General features: G+C 37.4%; 1 protein-coding gene across 1 annotated transcript in view; it reads left to right on the top strand.

Moving 5' to 3' along the window:
* Positions 1 to 10149, top strand: part of mical2a (microtubule associated monooxygenase, calponin and LIM domain containing 2a) — a 33714-nt gene extending 23565 nt beyond the window's left edge. Inside the window, exons 14-22 of the mRNA XM_053324533.1 lie at positions 737 to 840; positions 1025 to 1096; positions 1193 to 1324; positions 1728 to 1832; positions 3275 to 3529; positions 5931 to 6038; positions 7856 to 8036; positions 8148 to 8224; positions 8316 to 10149. Of these exons, the coding sequence (XP_053180508.1) occupies positions 737 to 840; positions 1025 to 1096; positions 1193 to 1324; positions 1728 to 1832; positions 3275 to 3529; positions 5931 to 6038; positions 7856 to 8036; positions 8148 to 8224; positions 8316 to 8717 (1436 nt within the window). The 3' untranslated portion in view covers positions 8718 to 10149. The remainder of the gene's footprint in view (positions 1 to 736; positions 841 to 1024; positions 1097 to 1192; positions 1325 to 1727; positions 1833 to 3274; positions 3530 to 5930; positions 6039 to 7855; positions 8037 to 8147; positions 8225 to 8315) is intronic.
* Positions 10150 to 20276: the final 10127 nt, after the last annotated feature.

Here is a 20276-nt window from a genome sequence, read left to right as displayed (position 1 = left end):
GGTGAAATCACCAATAGTCATCCATACACTACTGTTACAGTATTAATATTGAGGTATTTGATAAAAAAATATTGTGATGTCTGATTTTGTCCATATTGTCCAGCCCTATACTCTTCTATACACTACTCCACTGTACTGTATTCTACTCTACATTACAGTGCACCACTCAACTCAACCCTACTGTACTTTCGTTGACTCTGCTCTGTTTCATTAGTTAAAGACACTGAAGCCTGGTGTCATTCTTCTTTGAGTCTGGTCCCTGTCTTCTTTTTTTTTATTCTATAGCTAAATTATGTACAAAAAACAAAACAGTGAAATTCCAGTGAAGCAGAAGGTATTCAGTTTCCTTTGGTTTCCTGTGAAAGCTGTGTGTGTGTGTGTGTGTGTGTGTGTGTGTGTATGTATGTGTGTGTTGTGCAGTCTGTTAGTCAAGTATAGTGGAATGAAAGGAATGTATTTGTACCAGCACTGTGGACTATAGTGGACTGGTATTCTTGACAACATGAGAACAGCTGCCAGTTTCTATAGAAGGGCTATTTTCATTATTTACCTTCCTCTGACGTGTAGCTGAGCTTTATTCTCTTTTGGAACATTTCTCTGCACAGATGCAATAACCAGACCCCTTGTATAACTTCCCTAATATATATGGGCATTATGAGTTTATATTATTAGACATTTATGATTGTGTGAATAGGAAAATATGAAAACTGTAATTTGGTCAATTGTTGTGCTGCAGGTTCCAGAGGAGTAGATGAAAACAATGAAGATTATCCATCTAAGGAAGTCAGAAGTAATAATAATGTGCTCAATCTTGCACTGCACAGGAAACGAGTACCAAAGGTAACGTTATACTGCACCAATTAAATATGATGTAGTGTTCAAATATCTTTATTTGCTGATTAAGGTGTATTTATTTTATACACACACAGCATTTTATTATTATATGGAAATATATTGGAAGATCACGTGAGATTTTCTTCTACCAGTTTATGGCTGATTTGAAATTCGACTGCTGTACTTTCAGGATGAGAAGAAGTCGGATGGTACAGACCCCATTTACAAAAGGAGGCGAAAATTCTGCAGTTATTTGGAGGAGGTTTGTTGATAAGCTGCTTTTAATGTCAAAATCAATTACTATTAGTGTGAGGAGCTAGTATCTTATCTGTTTTCTGTCTCTTTCCTCTGTTTCTAGGCCACCAATCTGTCCAGTAACAGCTCCCCAGTGCAAGAAGGACAGGAACCAAAGGAGAACAAAGTGCGCTCCATGGCTTCTCAATTACAGGCCAAGTTTGAAAGTACACCTAGTTACACCGTACGGAAACAGGTATAAAAAAAACATAACCATGAATTTTATTTTATTTTATTTTTTATTCTGATCTAGTAGGACTATGGTTTCCATTGTAGGAATGTAAGTAAATATATAGTGAATATATCTACCATTTATTTATCTACACAGAAATACTTTTTATATCTTTCCTGGCTGCAAATTGTTAGAAATTACTATTTGTCCTCTTTTCCATGGATCAGGGATCAAGTGTGTGTTTTAAATTTCCCTTGTTGTCAGTTGGAGTTCTGATTGTGGTCTGTGGTTTCGCTGACAAAACTTTCCTTTTTGCTAATGCTAAAGTCTTCTCTTGTCTATCATTTCCAGCTTTTAATCATTTCAGCCTTTTCTATTTCTGTGCCTCTTTATTAACTTTCTTTCTAACCTTTCTGCAAAATCTCAGTCCGACTGTGAGAGGTCGTCCCTCCGTACTCTTGACCTGACCGAGAATCATCACATTAAACTCGGGCCTCCGCCAGTCCCACCTAAACCTCCTCCTGAGAAACAGGTAGACTGGTGCAGCCAGATGATAGTTAAGACACACAAACTGTAGTCTGCAATGTCAGGAGTCTCCAAAACTACTGACAGTCATTTGTATGGTACATGAAAACACTCAACTTCATACAAAACAGACACACACATACACAGACGTTTGCATATGCACGTGTACTGTATGTTCATGTACCACAAACACACACACATCTGTAAGATATCACTTGTTTTCAGTCTTTTTGAATATTTAAAGGACCTTACTGGTGGTTTTGCACTTCTCAGCCCGGACTGATTTAATTTCAGAGCAAAAACGTACTGAATGAGATTCACCCATGTGGCATTGCAATTACAACAACACAAGAAAGCAAAAAAGCAGAGCACTACACTTAAAGGTCAGAAAATGAAATGCCAATTAAATAACACATCTACCTGAAAACCATGCAGCAGGTTTCTTTTCTTTGTTATTTGACCAGCTGCTATCCACAATATACAGTAAAATAAGTTTTGCTGTCAGCCAATAAAATAGTTAAATGTTGCAAGGAACTCCACAAACTGTGATCATTCTTTCATGAATTGAATTTAGTGTGGAATATTCTTGTCAAGTGACTAAACCCAAACTTCAATTTTCCACCACTTAGATTCACATACAGTAATTTTGACTTTTGATTTGACTTTTGCTTCATTATTATCCTCACATCTTTCTTTCTCCTGCTCAATCAAGCAGGGGGAGGACTTTTTCTTACTATATGTATGAAGTTAAATATGTCTGAAAATTAAAACCAAATATAATATTTTCTCATTAATCTTAACAAACAAGTTAAGTTGTCACAGTTGCTGGTTTACAGGAATTCATTGTTTTCCTTTTTTTGTTTTTCAGTCAAAAATTTGGACACACTCTCATTTAAGGGAATGTGAGGGTGTGTCCAAACTTTTGACTGGGTCTGTGGCAAACATAAATGTCAAACACAGGTCATGAAAAGAATAATGTGAATTTGACATGTTCTCCTTTAATATTTTGCTGCTGGCGGTCGGGTCTCATATATCAAACTGCCCCTCAAAGTTCTTGAACCCACCAGCAAAAACAGTTTTAACAACAGTTCCCATTCGCAACTGCACAACATGCGATGATTACATAACTCCTGGCACCATATACAACGTTCACTGTAATGGATTACCTATGAAAGTAGATTTTCATGCTGTGCTGGCATGAACCAATGGCTGCCAGGAGGGAAGAAAAAAAAACAACTTACGGTATGCTTTGAAAATGGTCAGCAAGACTGAAAGGTATTTGTGATTTGTAGTTAATGGTCTGAAACATATAAAAGCACCAGTAAGGTTCTTTAAATGATCTACAGCCTCTAAGTGGATGAAAAATAAACTTAAGCTTCACTGTTTGGTTGCTTGATGAGGAGCCATACCACAGCTCTCATGTGCACTACTGTATATTATCACTTCCAGTTTGAAGCCCGTATCAGAAATGTAGCAAAGCAGTTAGTCCGCCTGCCACCAAAGACTCTGCCCAAACCCCAGTTCCAGCCTCCGTCCCAGTTTTCTGTCGTGAAACTCAGACATGTGGAACAAACACTTGCTGAGACCAAGCCTCCACCTGAGAGTGTGGACTCTCCTGCCTCTTCTCTCTCCTGCCACTCAGCTGTCCTTTTCATGTCAAGAGTACTCCAGCGCCTCAAGGAGGTGGACGAGCAAGTCTCCGAGGTGAACAATATCTCCTGCTAATCATCTATTTTCTCCTCTTTCCTGCCTTTAAACCCTTGTGATTGTTGCATGTTCACATCCCCAAAATGGCCCCAAAGTGAATGTTAATTATATATCATGCCCTGATTATACATTTAGGCTTGTGTAATGTGTAGTCAGATGGTGAAGTCAGCCCTTAATTATCCAGCATGACAAAAATGGCATGAGCAGGCCTACAGACCTGAGGCAGACACACTGGCATATTATTGGCCAGTCAGAGTCCGTGTGGAACAGGTCAGCCAGGGCCAAGCTGCAGGCGGAGGCTTACATCTGAAAATAAGCTACTTTGATTATTCAGATTGGCCAAAAGCCTGCCTGCCTGCGTAAGATCAGCCCAGCACTGCAGAAATGTTCACCTTATCAAGTTTGTCAAGAAAATGTGATGTGTTTAGTTTTCAAGTGGAGTTTCATCAGTTTGAGAAATGTTCTTTAACTACAAGGAACAGACAAAATAATATAAACTCTCTGATAAACCTCGAACTAAACTATTGTAACTAGCGATGGCCGATATTTACTTAAAAATGTTATATCGGTATCGGGTTTTTATAACCGATGTTTGGTATTTCCGAGCCTGCATGAAACGCAGCATGGGAAGTTTACCGGCGCACGCTTGATGACGTACAGTATAACAACAACAACACGCTAGACTCATGGGTCGCTAACTGTGGCTAACAAGTTCAGTTTTGGTGTAAGAAGCCTGCATATATCGGTATCGGGTGATATCAGTATCGGAAATTAAGAGTTGGGCAATATCGGATATCGGCAGAAAAGTCAATATCGAGCATCCCTAATTGTAACCACTGCCACAAAGACAACTTGTGTTACTGTTAGTGTAATGCATATCAGCAGTATTGGTAAATCCCAGTAGTGTATTTACATAGCCTATATTATATTATTGGTACAAAATTGTTTCATTATCACTGCCGTTTGTCTTTTTATTAATTTACAGAATTTCGGGACTTCTTAATACATAAATACTTATTACATAATCATTTTCTTTTTTTTCTGACAAATGCGATTTGAGAAAAGATTATTTGGATTTCTTGTAGCTCTGTTTGATGTCTTGTGTTGCTTTCATCTCAGTCCAAATGTTGATTGCCATTTCCAAATTAATAGCAGATAAAATGCTGCTAACCAGCATATTATATAATGTAACAATGTTTAAAGTCATTATTAAAAGAATAGTTCACCATTATGAGAAATACCCTTATTAACTTCTTGCTTAGAGTTAGATAAGAGTTAAGGCTGCAACTAACAATTATTTTCATGGTCGGTTAATCTGCCAATTCTTTCTTGATTTAATATTTAATTATTACAATTTTTAACGGTGGAAAAATGGCATTATATATATTCTTTTTTTCATATATATGAAGAAAGAAAACTGCAAAACATCCCATTGAAGAGGATGGAAGCAGAGAATTTTCCTTTTCTATCAATTATTTGATTAATCTTTGCAGCTATATATAGAGAGTGGAAATGGGGGGAAATTTAGCCTGGCTCTGTCTACAGTTAAAAAATACACCATCTATCCTGTTTTATTAAAGCAATCATTTCTGACTTTAGAGAGAGTAATGTACTATAGCAATGCAGCCAGCGTAGTGACCTTTCATTCTCATCATTGCAGTGAAGTTTCCAACAGAAACACTGCTGGGTGGATAGATAAACTGTTGTTCATTGTCCACTGTTGAGATGCTGGTAGATGGATTTTTTTCTGTTTCCATCTGCTGCCAGTCTTTATGTTAAGCACTTGGCTCTGGCTTCATACTTAACACACAAACATTAGAGTGGTGTCAATCCTCTCTTCTACCTCTCTACAGCAAGGTGAATATGTTGCTGTCTTTATTATTTTATCAGTCCAATTTTGCACATTTAATCCTAAATGTAATGTTTAATTGAAACTAATTTTTAAATGAAGCACTCTTAAATTTAACTTACTTAAGCCTTAAAGACTCAATACTTCACTGTATGATTTATTAAGGTGGACATTTCTGTCTGAACCAGTGTATTTGTGTCTGATTCCTCTGCCAGGTCTGTGTGGCTGTCTCATTTTTCTGCTCTGCACAGTATGAGCAGCAGTGCAGTGTGGAGTGTGAAATTACTGTAATAAGGCAGCCTTCGTTCCACACAGCGATGTCATTGTTCTCCTGCCGACAATACACACTCAGCTGTCAAATCATGCTTCTTATTGGGAAAGCAGAACAGAAAGTTCTTTCATCATTTTACTTTGTCTGGCTTATTAAGTGGTTATTGGTCAACCTAATTATGTCTACACATACACACAAGGTCTCGTTTGTTGGTAGGATAATGTGTCTCACTGTACCAATGCCTCTGTTTTGTTCCTGTACTCATTGTCCTGCTGCAGAAAAAAGCTCAGACACAACAGACTAGAGAGTTTCACTCAAAAAGTATAAAGGAAAAAGCAGTTCACCTCAGTGGGTTGTTCTCAGGAGACAGCTCTGCTTTACTCAAGGTGAATATCTCCAGCTTGATGTGTGACCCCACCCTGGCCTTGTGTGTTGCACCACCTACACCCCCACAGAGTGTTTATTTGCATGTTTAAACACCTTATGTTTGGATCACAAGTGTTGCATGGGGATTTTCTCCCTTGTGTATTTTTGTCTTGTGTAATTTGTCTTTTTAATCTAAAAATTTGAATTAATCCAATTCAGTCTGTGACATTTATGTGGAGTCCTGCAGTCAGGAGGACTGAAACATAACCATGTAGTTAACATAAGTGTTGCCTTGTTGTTTGAGGTGGGAAAGCCTTATTAAACATTTTTAAAATTCAATTATCAAAGAGCAGTTGTGTCATTAGGAACCACTGTTCTGGTCGCAACAATATCAGATATATTGTAGATAATGGATTTAGTCTGGGCACATTCTTCTTTTTCTTTCATATAATCATAATCATGAAATTTCAGTTATTTCTGCGTGTAGAGTGGCCTCCTGTCTCCATTATATCAAAGAGGAATATTATCACTATTTATTACTATTTATCATCATTTTTTGACAGATTCGAAATATGTCTCTAATAGTGACGTCTGCATGTTGTTAATAAAATGCAGTTTTTCATCAAAGCTTTCTTAATTCCAGTAATTGCTTGGAATAAGTTTATAATGTGATAACTGTTCCACTGGGGAAGGCTTAATTGTGTCATATTTATCCTAAAAGCAGCACACAGAAATCCTCCGCATAGAAAGAGCTTGCTTATCCTGCTGTTTCTGCTTCGTGTGCTTTTAATTACCAGCAGAGGAGGAGTGTGCTGTGTATTTGTGGTGGCACTTTGTGGGTTCCTCTGCTCCACCCATCCCAAACAGTCTGCTCCAACTCAGCATGCACATGTTACAGCAGGACTTGGTGTCTGGGTACACAGCACTCCGTGTTTTTTAATTTTTGGATCAAGTTTTATTCTTGAAGAGCAATTTGGAAACTATTTGGACATGATAAACTTACTGAACTATATAACCGTGTGATTATCCCCTTTCTATAATTATACTTTACTGTGTTTTCCTTGGGGCTACATGTTGGGAGGAAGACTGTGGGCTCTAAAGGAAAGAGGTTCCTCCCCACAGCTTGCAAATACCTTCACCTTAACCATCACTCAAAATATCCCCAGAGGACATTCAAGAAATGATGCAGTGAAAGAAAAGCTTTAAATCTGTGGGGAAAGCATCCATAAGCACAGCTATGTGTGTTCCTCATCTCTCACATTATTACTCTTTCTGCATGTAAAGCCCACCTCTGTTTGTACTGAGCTCACACTTCCAAGAGTGAAACTGTCCATCTAAATTTAATTTTCAGTATTCATGGTGCCAAACCTTAACTGTAGCAGCCAGAGTATTGTTGGATAATACATTTGATTGTAAAAAAAAAAAGAAAAAAAAGTAAAGTAAGGTCAAATTGTATTTTTTAAATTTTATTTTATTTGAAAGGGACCATGAATACACTACAATATTGAACATGGATATTACCATTTGATGTACTGTACCAGAGTTAGCTTTTTTATCACAGTCCCCAGGAAGGTCACAGTCAAAAAAAAATCGTACAAAGCAACAAACAGACAGAACACACAATACAAAAATACACAGTAGTAGCACATCACACACACACACTTTTGTCTTTATACCCTTGTAGGACACTCAGCGTCCTCGAGTGCCCAAATGACAGGATAATTAGTGAAGAAAAAACATGACCACAACTGATCAACCCATGACATTATGAGGTGTATGACATTAGTGCTCGTTTTCAACTGTGTCATCATAACTCTGTCTGTTCTCTGTTTGCCAGAACGACTCGGTGCGAAGGGTGTTCCCCCAGTCCGGCGACAAGTGTCATTCATGCGAGAAGCGTGTTTATATGGTGGAGAAGGTTTGTGCTGAGGGGCTCTACTTCCACAGGGAGTGTTTTCGCTGTACCACCTGCAATTCTGCCCTGCGCCAGGGAGCACATGCCTTCGACTCACAAGAGGGTATGTGTCACCAAATGCTGGATCCACATGTCATTTAAAAAAAGAATCAGAATCCAGACCAGAATCAGTATCTAGTTGGCTGATATATGCAAACATTTTGTTATCTTGCAGGGAAACTGTACTGTAAACTTCACTTTGATCAACGTAACAATGGGACAACCATACGCAGGAATCTATCTCTACGCTCAGTAAGTGCTTTGCACCTCACACAATATTTTTATTTCAGCAATAGCTATTGTAAATATCTCATTTCTCTGTCTCTCACTTCCTGTGTTGCAGAATCGTTACGGAGGTGGAGTTCAGGAGCAATGTGCTGCAGATGGAGACATTTCCTCCAGCAGTACAGCAGACTTGCAGAGTCAACCTGCAGCAGGTACCTTCAGCTCCTTCATAAGGAAAAAGCTTAGCTGGCCGCTGAGTGTGACTCGCATGGTTTGTAACGCCCCCAAGCATCTGTTTCACCGTGTGCGTAAGACAGCGCAGGCCGTTGCTGGTCACCTTAGGGACAACACCCAGGACTACATAGACCTGTATGAGCTAATGAGCCTGAGTTTACCCCTGCTGCTCGTGTTACAAGAGGTTCTGCTGCAGATGTACGCAGAGGCTATGCCTGACGAGCCGAGCTCTTTTCAGCCTCTACTGCTGTGGCTGCAGGAGCATATCGGCCAAAGGCTGATCTAAAACCTCAACTGTTAATTGTAAACCTTGAACATTACTCCAAACGCCATTATATCTGTGGCCACGGTGCACAGTAGCTGGAGTGTTCTTGTCATTATCTTTTTGTAGCTGTGCACAAGCACCTTTTTGATGTTTACTTGTCTTTTCATGATGATACTAGTTTTGTTCTCAGTGTGTTTTATGTTTTGCATCAGCCAAAACACTGTAGGTTGCACATAACTTTGCAATTTACTACAGGGGTGGAGGAGATTTGTTGAATATTAACCAAAGAATTTTGGTTTAATGGGGAACCTGTACAGTAGGGTTAAAATAAGTTAAACAAATAGATTTAAAGTAGTCAAACTGCAAATAAATACCTTTTTCATAGAGTAAAACAGGCCACAGTCTGCGCATGAAAGACTTAAGACTGCTGAAATCATCATTGCTGTAAAACCGATCCTGCAGTTAAACTTGCTTTACTCAGGTCTTTACGACTGACTAACTTTGTGCACTTTATGTTTGGGAACTGCCCTGTGGATGGAGCAGCAAACTGTCACATACAGTGAGACTGGTGTCATGTTAAGGCTGAACATCTGGCACGTTTTATTTTATGCTCCTACTATATGTTTGGTTTTTTTAATATACATATACGCAGGTATGTGTGTTTTACGCACATGTTTATTTTTTTTAATTATATTTACTCTACTCTGACCACTCATTAACTGTTTCTTCATATTTGTGTATGGATGATTCTCAAATAATCCCTCAGAGGTTCGGATACTGTGGACTCCTCTCCTATTTAGTTCTACTTTGCTGCCATCTACTGTTGACTCTCAGAAAAACAATGAAGGCAAAAAAAACAAGCAGATACCCCACCCTCTCAATTTGTGTATAACATGTCAAAGTAAATTAAATTAATTTTAAAATAGTTGATTTCATAGATTGGATTTACTGTAGACAATAGGCACTGGTGAGTGTGTTGCGATGTGTTTGTATGTATTTGCCACTCTGCCTTAATTTTAAAGCATGTTGTTGAAAGATCAACTGCAAACCTCTTTGACTGGAAGACATGCGGTTGCTTCCTATTGAGATAACATCACTTTCTGTTAGTGCTGTTTAATTTAAAAATATCTGTAAATAAATGTTTGCAATAAACATCAGGCAGTTTTTAAAGTGTTTACAGTATGATATGCAGTAATATGTTTGTTTTGCTCTCAGCTACCTAATTTTACATGTTGAATTACTGAATCTGATACATGTTGTTAAGAAGGAGATGCATAACTGGTTTACAGTGCAGCATAGGTGAAAAACATGTTTTGAAATGCCAAACAGCTGTTTTTTATACACAGATTGTAATTATAGAACATAAAAGTTATACATTTACAACAAGACATCAGTCATGTAGACTGTAATCTGTACAACGGTGCCAACAACAATATTGCTTCTTTTTTATGAATGTCAGTATTTTGTTTTGTTCTCATAAACATTTTCTACTTTTGTGCATTCAGTTGTTTTTATTCATGTCCTCTGTGTATGTTCCCTGTGTTTTAGATCATTTTTCTCTTTTCCTCCCATCAGCTGAAGCCTTTTATGAAGTGTGTGAGCAGGCTGGATGGTTAGGAGAGATGACATGATGAAGGTGATCACCTGCATGGTCACAAGCTCGTGTGTCGTAGTTGTGCTGCTGTGGCTGCAGATGGTGACATTGAATTACAATAACTGACCCAAAGTGTCTGAAATAACTTAACAATATTTACAGTAATAATAAATAATTAAGGGTGCCCCCTTTGTAGTGATATTGAGTTTTGGCTAAACTGAACTAAAGACTAATAAAAGGTTTGTGTTCGTTATTGACCCTCAGCTTGTTTTGGGAATGAATTGGTATTAACTCAGACTGGTACTCAGACTCCTCTGAATTGCTGCCACGTTGTTGTTTTGTTTTATTTTGTTTTTTTTCAGCAGGTCAAATCAATAATGAAGTGAATCAAAGTGGAAGTTCAGTTTAACTATCGGGCTGCTTTACTGGCTAGTGAAAAAAAGAAACCAAAGAGACGTCAAATCGGGTTTTATTCCAATTTATTGCATTAAGGTGAAAGTTCTTCACTGAACAGATCAACAAACATCTACGAAGAAGCTAGTGAGTTTCAAACTAAATTATTTACCAATTTGTATATATTGTAGACTGTAGGTTATCCGTTGACCTGAGGATGCTTTATAAAATCCTGAAGATTTAATAAATACACTGTCAGACATCTCTACTGGAAAATGAGACAGTAAAGTTAAGGTTAAAATCCCCAAATTCTTATTCATCTCTGAAAAAAGTAGAGTATCAATCACACTCTTTGAATGACAAAAAGAAAAACAACTTTTTAGTTACTTAACATACAAAGTTGAAAGGATACATTCACATTTGTTGGCATTCCTCCTCATCAATCTGGCTGTGAGAAAATGCTTTCTTAAATTCAGCCAAAACTAGTTAACATGAAGCAAAATGATGGCCTTATTGGTATGTGACTGTTACTTTAGACAACAAAAAAAGCCCTTTTGATTTGTGTAATTGTGTAATTCACATTGTTGAAGTCACATTAGCTAAATTTTGTAAGGCTTTTTTTTAAAATAAAGAAAATGTAATATTTCCATTTACAGTGGAGCAGGTTAGTAGCAGGTAGCCTTCAGGTGTGAATGTGTGAGTGTGAACATTGCTCTCAGTGGTACTTCCCTTTATAAATAAAGCTTTTTATTTGGTGATGTTACATTCCACAATGATCTGACAATAGCAGCAAAGATCCATTTTTCTAATAAAAGGTTGAATATAGAGAAGCCATTAGACCATTAAACCACATTATTTAAAGAAACGTTCTCTTTCAGTAGTGCACACTGACCTCTTCTATATTTGTGTTTTCATTGTACAACAGGATTCATACCTGGTTGATAAAAAGTGTCCTCTTACCTCTATCTTCAAAGGAAAATGTCCTCATATGTTGTGTTTGACACAGTTCAGGAATGTACTTACAGCTCAGATGGCTAATATGTGGAATAATGTGATTCAACTTTATGCTGTGAACTAAAAAAAAAAAAGTCCTTGACTTCACAACCCCAGCTCATATTCTGCTGGAGCTTCTATGTTGCCTTTGCTTTCAGAGTAAATATTAATAACCTTTTAAATGTTGATGTACACCTTTTAACATTTCAGGTGGCACCTCGCTCTACCTTCTTCTATTGCTCTTCAAAATATTACTTAGAAATAGCATATCAATAAGAAGAGAGTTTTTTCTCATTAATCCATCACAATGATGAACATGTCTCAGTATATAACCTGCTACACAAAAGTCTTTCAGAGTCATGCAGGTTCAACTTTTCATCTAATCGCTTTTGACTCTGAAGCTGCTGTTTTTGCATCCTGCTTTCATATTTTACAACTAAAAACTTTTTACAAATTATTCCTTAATGTTCCTCACAGCTCAGATGACTAACAGGCTGCTGTTTATTTTTCTCCTTCTTTTGTTGTTCTTCTTCTAATCATCTTTCCGTCCTTCACCGACCAAAGTAAATCCAGTTCAAGTGCTCACTAAGACAGTCTGCCGTGAACACAACATTACTACAATATTGTTTGTCACATACATTTAAAGTACATTTGAGTTTAACTACTCTCAAACATATTTGATTATTCATTTCTAATCTCCAATCTATTTTCATGAGTTTGTAAAACTGTTAGGATTAGACCTAAACAATTTATGATTGCCATTTTTCAAATTTCAACATATATACAGTAACATTTAGCACTGTGCAGTTCTGAAAACCAATAACTAATATAATCGAAATACATGATGATAATAATGGATATGATTAATTGACATTGATTTACACATCAAAGGCACTTAGGGTAGCAAAAGATATTAAAGGTAAACACAGATGATGAATGCAGTATTATTTTTCTTTAGAGATTTAGATCTGGTATTTTCCCATTTTGAGTTCTCTGAACCACCCTCAACAAAAAGGGAGCGTCTGTCTTTTTCCAGCCCCTCAGTAAAGTCTGTCTACCATTAAGGTAGTTTGGGTCAGTTATGTATTTCCAGCCTTTCACAGTTAGCGGGTCACCCACCCAGCACATATGACCTGGGACAGAAGTTAAAGTCATTGCCTGTGATCTGATTGATACAATTATGGACTTGTTCGCTGAAGTTTTGAGTCTTAATCATGGAGTGCCCCCTGCATTTTGATATTTTATGGCAAAGATTATATCTTTGCTGTGATTTTAAGGATGTAGTCTAGATAGTGTCCAGTAGAAGCAATTGAGGACTTTAAATTGAATGAGACTTTTATATCCCTTGACAGCTTTCTTTGATTTTGGTATACCCTAATTCATTCCAACTCATTAAATGAAAGGTTTAAATCTTCCTCCCAAATAGTTCTTAATGCTGTTGGAAGTGTAGCCCGGCAAAATATTTTGTAATAGTATCGAGAGGGCTCATGACCACGTTCAGATATTTAAATTATATTAGAGAGCAATTTGGATTGTTGAGGGTGTGCTCTTGGAGAGCCCTGCACAGCATGTGCCACAGTTGTAAGAACGGCTACATACTGGATCAAGGCAGGAAAAACTCCTGGACAAGATTTAAGTAAGTTGATTTTAAACAGATCTCCAAATCCCTTTACTTATCCACACTTTCCACAGGAATAGAAAAAATAATAAAAATAATAATTCTTTCAATTACAATACGGCCTTCACACTGTTCGGTTAAAGCGAGCCTCTTCTGCAAAAAGGAGGAGGCCGGTTAACTACACACACATCATACATGCTGCCAAATGGCCCACTGGCCCCAATCTGTGTTTCCTCCAGACTTAAAGCTCCAGTCCATGATAACAAAATGAAGGACAGACGTGATCCACTACCTGCAGCAGAGTAGGGAGGACCTGGCGAGAGACACGAGAGAGGAAAACACAGAAAAACACACATGAAACTAAAGCCGCATGTGAATGTTGCAAATTAAATGCATAATAATAGGATGACAGCTTGGAAGTCCTATACCTGCTGTGCCCACTGGGAGTCTGTGGGCATTTCTTTTACCAGACCTAAACAATTGAACAAAACTGATAAAGAAATGTCTTAATTAACTAATATTCTATAAGTTTAAACTGTGGAGACGTATTTATCTCTTTCTCAGTGTTTGTTTCCTTTTTTCTTTTCCACCAGAAGCTGCCACTCGAGGGAAATTATCACTTCACCCTCTCATGACTGGAAATTATAATTGAAGGTCATTCATGACTTCAGTTTGTAAAACTATTTATGTTTAAGGGCAACTTTTTTAAAAGTATGTGCTGCTGTGCTGTTTGTGCGGCTGTATTGCATTTGTAAAGAAATTCATTTGTACATTGTTACTGATTTCTGATTGTGATACAAAAGCTTCAGTTTTTCTTTATTGTCATACCTGAACCATGAGGGATGATACAACATCATTTATCTCATGAATATCTTCAGTGGTACTATCTCTTTCATTGTGCACATGTTGACCTGTATTCTGCTAATAAAATACATAATGAAATTGAATTGCTCTGTCTCCACTTTATCATAAAAGGAAAACACTCTCATGTTGTGTTTGAAACAGTTCAGGAATGCACTTAGAGCTGTGAGGGCTGAGCCTCCATTGACATAAAAAAAGGCTTGGTAAAAGATTACTTTTGGAATGAGTGTCAGACAATTCTACCTCAGAGTGTGAACTAAAAAGTCCTTGACTCTACAGTGCCGGTTCATATTGTGAATTAACGTTTTTATCGCCTTCGCTGGTTTAATTAAACTCTCAAGTTTTCATGTCAAGCAGTAGAAGAGCCAAAAAGAGAGTAACAGATAATTACAGTAAAAGCCAAGAACACATTTTGCAATTGTTCACAAGCAGACGTATCCAGATATGAAACGGCATAAAAATGTGACTCCCTGCGGTGATGTGGTACCATTGCACAAAAAGTCATTCAGAGGAGGTTTTTCTTCCAAATGAGAGGAAGCTGTAATTTAAAAGTTGTGTTAAAGATGGTTTCAGTGTGACATACCTCAGTTAAATTGTGCCACTTTTAAGGTTCACTGATAGTCAGGATGCCTTTATTTCAGATGTAATCACATATTTGAGCAGTTTACTTCAGTGCATCTGCCTTTTTTAATGCTATAGGTCATGTTAAATGAAAGCTTTTTAAAAAAAATGTGTGTACAATCTTGTATTTTTTTAAAATAAGTTGTAAGGTGTTTTAAAAGTAAGGAGAGAAAACTTAATTAACATCAGTCTGAAATCATTTACACATCATCATAAATAAATGTGTATCTCTTAATTTATAAATGAATTCAATAATAGTGTCTTTTGTGCTTAAGCTTTATAAATAAAAGGTTCAAACAAACATTTTATTGGTAATGTTACATTCCACAATGATCTGACAATATCAAAAGCATCCACTTTTCATTCAGAGGTTGAATACAGAACCATTTAAACGTTTCCTTTCAGTGGTGTATGTTGACCTCCATATCTTCGTGTTTTCATTGTCCTACTGGATTAATACCTGCTTAATGAAATACATTAGCGGCATTGGTCTGCCTCATACCTCTTTAAAGGAGATCTATATTAAAAGGAAAATGTCCGTATGTTGTGTTAGACACAGTTCAGGAATGTACTCCTTCACTCTCATGTCAAGGTGATCGGCCTGTCTAAGCCAAACAATCTGCTTGATAACCCCAAAGGATACCGGCTCATCCCATTGTTGTGCATTCCATACAAGCTCCTTGAATGTCTCATCCTGGCACTTTCAATACGGTAGGTCAACAGCAGACCAAGTGACCCTCCTGAGCCAAGACATAGAAGACAGCTACCAGGTGGGAGAGAAGGCTGGTGTTGTCTTCCTGGACCTCACAGCTGCATATGACACTGTCTGGCTATGTGGCCTACGCATGAAGCTTCTGGAGAGGCAAGATGGAGGGACCAGTGGAAGTCAGCAGAATCATCAAAGCTCCACCACTACAGACCCCACAGATGTTCCCGGCTAGCAGGGATGGGCAGTATTTAAATCAGTATATAAATCATCAATTTGGATTGTTTGTCTTTGAGTTATTGTCACTGATTCATAGTGGGCAATCTATTACACCAAGAGAGTAAATAAGTATACTTAAGGAAGGGTTCCTTGAGTTAGCGAACATTTCTCAGGGCAGAGGTTTATATTGGGATGTCTCTAACATGAGGGGTCAGCATATCTAATCTGTTGACTGATTATGGGAGTCTTGTGCTTTCAGATGTTTTTTCCAGGTAGTGTACAAGTGAAGGGATAGATGAAAAAGGCTATTAGAGAAAGGCTGTTTATAAAACTGCCTTGGGGAAAGAAGTATTTTGTAGTATTTTGAACATATAAAAATACAGTATTTTATTTTGATACAGTTTTTGGCTGCTGTATTTTGTACCTTATTTTGATACATTTTTAAAGGTGGGTATTTGGTATTTTATTTGGAAATACATTTTGATGTATTTGTGCCCATCCCTGAAGGCTAGCACCTGCCCCGAAAGCAATGGACAACCCTCTACCGCCTGAGGACAAATATGGGACGCTTCAGGACAGCAATGTAAAAATGGGGTCTGGTGGACAGTGCCCACTGGTGGACAGATCCACTACAAATTGTGGAACACATTTTAACCTGCTGCCCCAAACACCAGCCACCAAATGGCGATCATGGTCTAATGGACCTGGACGATGAAACACTAGACTGGCTTGCCTCAACAGAGCTGAAGGTCTAAGGACATATGCCAGAAGTAGAAGGAGCGTACTTACAGCTCAGATGGCCAAAATGCTTTTGGAATAATACTTTATGTGAACTAAAAAAGTCCTTGACTTCACAACATCAGCTCTTTTTCAGGAGGAGCTTCTGTGTTGCCTTTGCTTTCAGAGTTCCTTGCTCTACCTTCTTCTACTACTCTTAAAAATAATACTTACAACTTCTGTCATTATCCTCATAATAGTCACATATCATTAACATTAAGTCCACAAAGGTTTTTTCTCACTAATCCATCACAGTGATGAACATGTTTCAGTAGATAAACTGCTACGCAAGTCTTTCAAAGTTTCAGATTAAACTTTTCATCTGTAAATTATATTGTCAAAGATGATAACACATGGGTTCATAAATTGAAACATGCTGACTTGAAATGTTTAGATGACAACAAAATTGGAAACTGAGGTTGCTGTTTTTGCATCCTGCTTGCAAATTTTACAACTAAACACTTTGTGTAAACTACTCACAGCTGGGCTTTCTGACAAATTGACAAAAACCCTTCTTTCTTCCTTCCTGTTGTTGTTCCTTTGTCAACTACAAATGAATTCATAAATTAATTCAATAATAATGTGTAACGGTGGGGCGTAACAGTTAGCTTGCAGATTATGACAAAGGATGGAAAACACAGTCTCTTTCTGTTTCAGTGCTTTAGTATCTGAAAGGGTTTCACATCTTGAGGAAAGTATGATATTAAATGCACTTGATAACTTTGATTTAAGATGATGAAGAAAAATGAAGGTATAATTGTATGCAGGTGCAAAGCGCTTTTTTTGTGTTGGATGGAGGTTCCAAACAAACCTGCTCATGCAAATTGGGTTAAATGTTTGTACAAATCAGGTTGTGCTGCAGAAAAATGATGGTATCCATTTTGGCACGAAACTGCTTCAACATCTCCCCAAACTCAAACTTTTAAATGCTGATTCAAGTGTGCAGGCCAATTTTTGTGGCTTTAGTTGATGGAGGCGAACACACAGAGACCTCTCCAAAAGAAATCTAATTTATTTCTTGTGTGTTGATTTTCCCTCTTTCACTTCGATATTTGATTTGGAAAGGAGGCGGAGAGCAGCAGCTGTCAGATTTCAGAACAGATAAAGTGATTATTATTAGTCATCACATCAGCTTGTGTTTATTGGATGCACACACAAGACAGACACAGTCTTTTGTGTAAAGGCAGTACATTTTAATTGTTGTCTCAGGCAGACAACATTCTGTAGGTTAAAATACTAAAAGAGATTGTATTCAAGCTGTTTTGGTGACATAAATGTGTAATTGTGCAAATAACAAAACAAACAAGCAAAATTTCCATGAATTCTGTCACAATCTTATATAGTGAGGAATGTATATTTGATTACTTTGAGGAGATGTTTGAAGGTCATTTAATTGTCATCTGATCAAAAGTCAAAGAACAGATTGGTGGATTTAAGTGTATTAACAGTATGGTATTACAAATATTATATATATGAAAAAATTAAATGCATTGTTGTATTTGTCTGGTTTCAAAATCCAATTATTTGACTATGTAGTAGATGTTGAGGCTGAGACTAATTTCTGATAAAATGTCAGTCCTGAAGGCAGTAAAGCAGCCAAATCAAAGAGAAAAAAAACAAGTGGTGTTTGTTTTACTTAACAGAGTTGTAGTGAAATGATGGGATAGGTGGTTTTATAAAACACTGCTCCTTGCTGTGTTTGTGCATCTCCGTGGAGTGCAATGTGCATCTGTTTACTGACCCTCATAACTTTTTCATCTTTTTCTTTCTTTCTCTCTTTTTTCTTATTAAATGACCTTTCCTTAGACACAAAAAAGAGAGCAGAATAGAAAACAAGTTACGACGGCAACAAAGATTAGCATTCAAGCAACAGAGCAATCAGAGCCTGAAATTGCACTGAAATTACAAAAGCTGTGAAAGTTGATGAAAAAAATAGAAAAGCTGGGACGAGATGAATCTAAAAATATAACGTCATTATTTTAGCACTTTCACGCAAATCATCCTTTTAAACAGTCAAACACAAATTTCCAAAAGGTGGAGATGCACAATGAAGGCTGTTGCAGTAAATAATCTGTATTCTATTTGGACATTTACATTTCCTGGGAGGAGAAAAAATTACACTCTTCAAAACAAAGTAGAATAAACAGTAGTCTTTTAAGTGGATTTTTCTTACAATATTTTGCAGTGAAGCTATTAAGAAGGCATAATAGGGTCAAATGTAATCAGTTCATTTAGAACAAACCAATGCTGCTGTATAACATAAAAGCAAACATGGTACAAATGCCAGTGGAAACACATAACAGAGCATTACAGACGAACTGATAAACGAGCCCTCTGCTTCAAACTGACAAACCAAAGAAAAGCACTAATGGCAGCCGATGTCATTCTATAACATGTAAGCCTCAGATAACGAGCCACTCAAAGCCTATCTGACTATCTCCTGCAAAATAACAGGACACTGAGAGATACATTTAAGGCCCTGCTGGACGATGAGAGGAACAATGCCGGGCAGTGAAGTTGTCTGGCGATGCTGCGGGCCAGAGAGGCTCCTCTCTGTCTGCGTTGAGCGCCTTCTTTAACAGAAACAACATAAGAAATGTCCTCTTGAAAATATCTTTAATCACAATTCACAATGCAGGAAAAGTCCCTCAGTATATATTACTCAGAGTGGGATCTGGTTATACTGCTCATATCATCTTAAGGCTGTAAATAAGCTGTGTTCCTTTAACCTTTAGCACTTTGTTGATTGTTGCACTACTTTCTTTTTGTGTCTTGAACACTTGTGCACTCTCTCTCATAGAACCCAGACAGCTACTTTTGGTACCACAGCTCTTTTTGAGTGTCTTGGCTCCCTTTTAGGTCACCTTGGATAAAAGCGCCTCCCGAAATTACAAAATACTAGAACAATGCACCCGTTGGGCACTACAGCATGTTTACTTGCCAAAAGACACACGGTCATAGATTAAAGCAGTGAGAAGAATGTATGTCTGTATATGAAGGGCACAGTACTGTAAGTATGTGTCTCAAACACACTTGTACTTAGTAATTACAACTTGTACTTACATTAATTAGTTGTACATAACCAGGGGCCACATGGTTGCAAGCAAATGTCTGAAAGAATTAATAATTGGAAAGAATTAATTGGAAAGTATCAGTACCTGTAGCTGCAGGTGTCTCCAATGATCTCTTCAGTCTCATTTGCTGCTGACTGTCCTCATGGTGCTCAGCTGAAAAGTATATATTTCATATGTGGCTTTTATGCAGTTGAGACAATGATAATCCATGAGTGTAGTTACGTCAGATAGTTGTTTGAAAGAAGATCAACATAACCAAGGCCATGTTAGGCCATGTGCTATGTAAATTATCATCGTTAATGTTGTTATTGTGTAATCATAAAGTATGAGTATATACCTGTAACCTGAGGTGGTTCCAATGACTTCTTCAGTCTCTTTCGTTGGCGATCGTTCTCACAGCGCTCAGCTATAGAATAAATATTTCAAATGCAATCTATGAGTGTAGTTACATCAGATAGTTGTTTGAAATTAGATCCACATAACAAAGGACATGTTAGGCCATGCGTGAATAAGACTGTGTTTGTAAAGCAGAAAGTATGAGTACCTGTAACCTGAGGTGGCTCCAATGAACTGGTCTCTTTTGCTGGCGATCATTCTCACGTCGCTCAGCTGAAAAGTAAACATTTCAAATAATAACCCATGACTGTAGTTACGTCAAATAGTTGTTTGAGATTAGATCCACATAACCAAGGACATTTTAGGCCATGTAAGAATGAAATGGTGT

The sequence above is a fragment of the Scomber japonicus genome, chromosome 1 (genome assembly GCF_027409825.1).
Source record: "Scomber japonicus isolate fScoJap1 chromosome 1, fScoJap1.pri, whole genome shotgun sequence".
Taxonomy (NCBI): Eukaryota; Metazoa; Chordata; class Actinopteri; order Scombriformes; family Scombridae; genus Scomber; species Scomber japonicus.
Note: the sequence above shows the minus strand (reverse complement) of the source record. Positions and strands in the feature narration are given on the sequence as shown.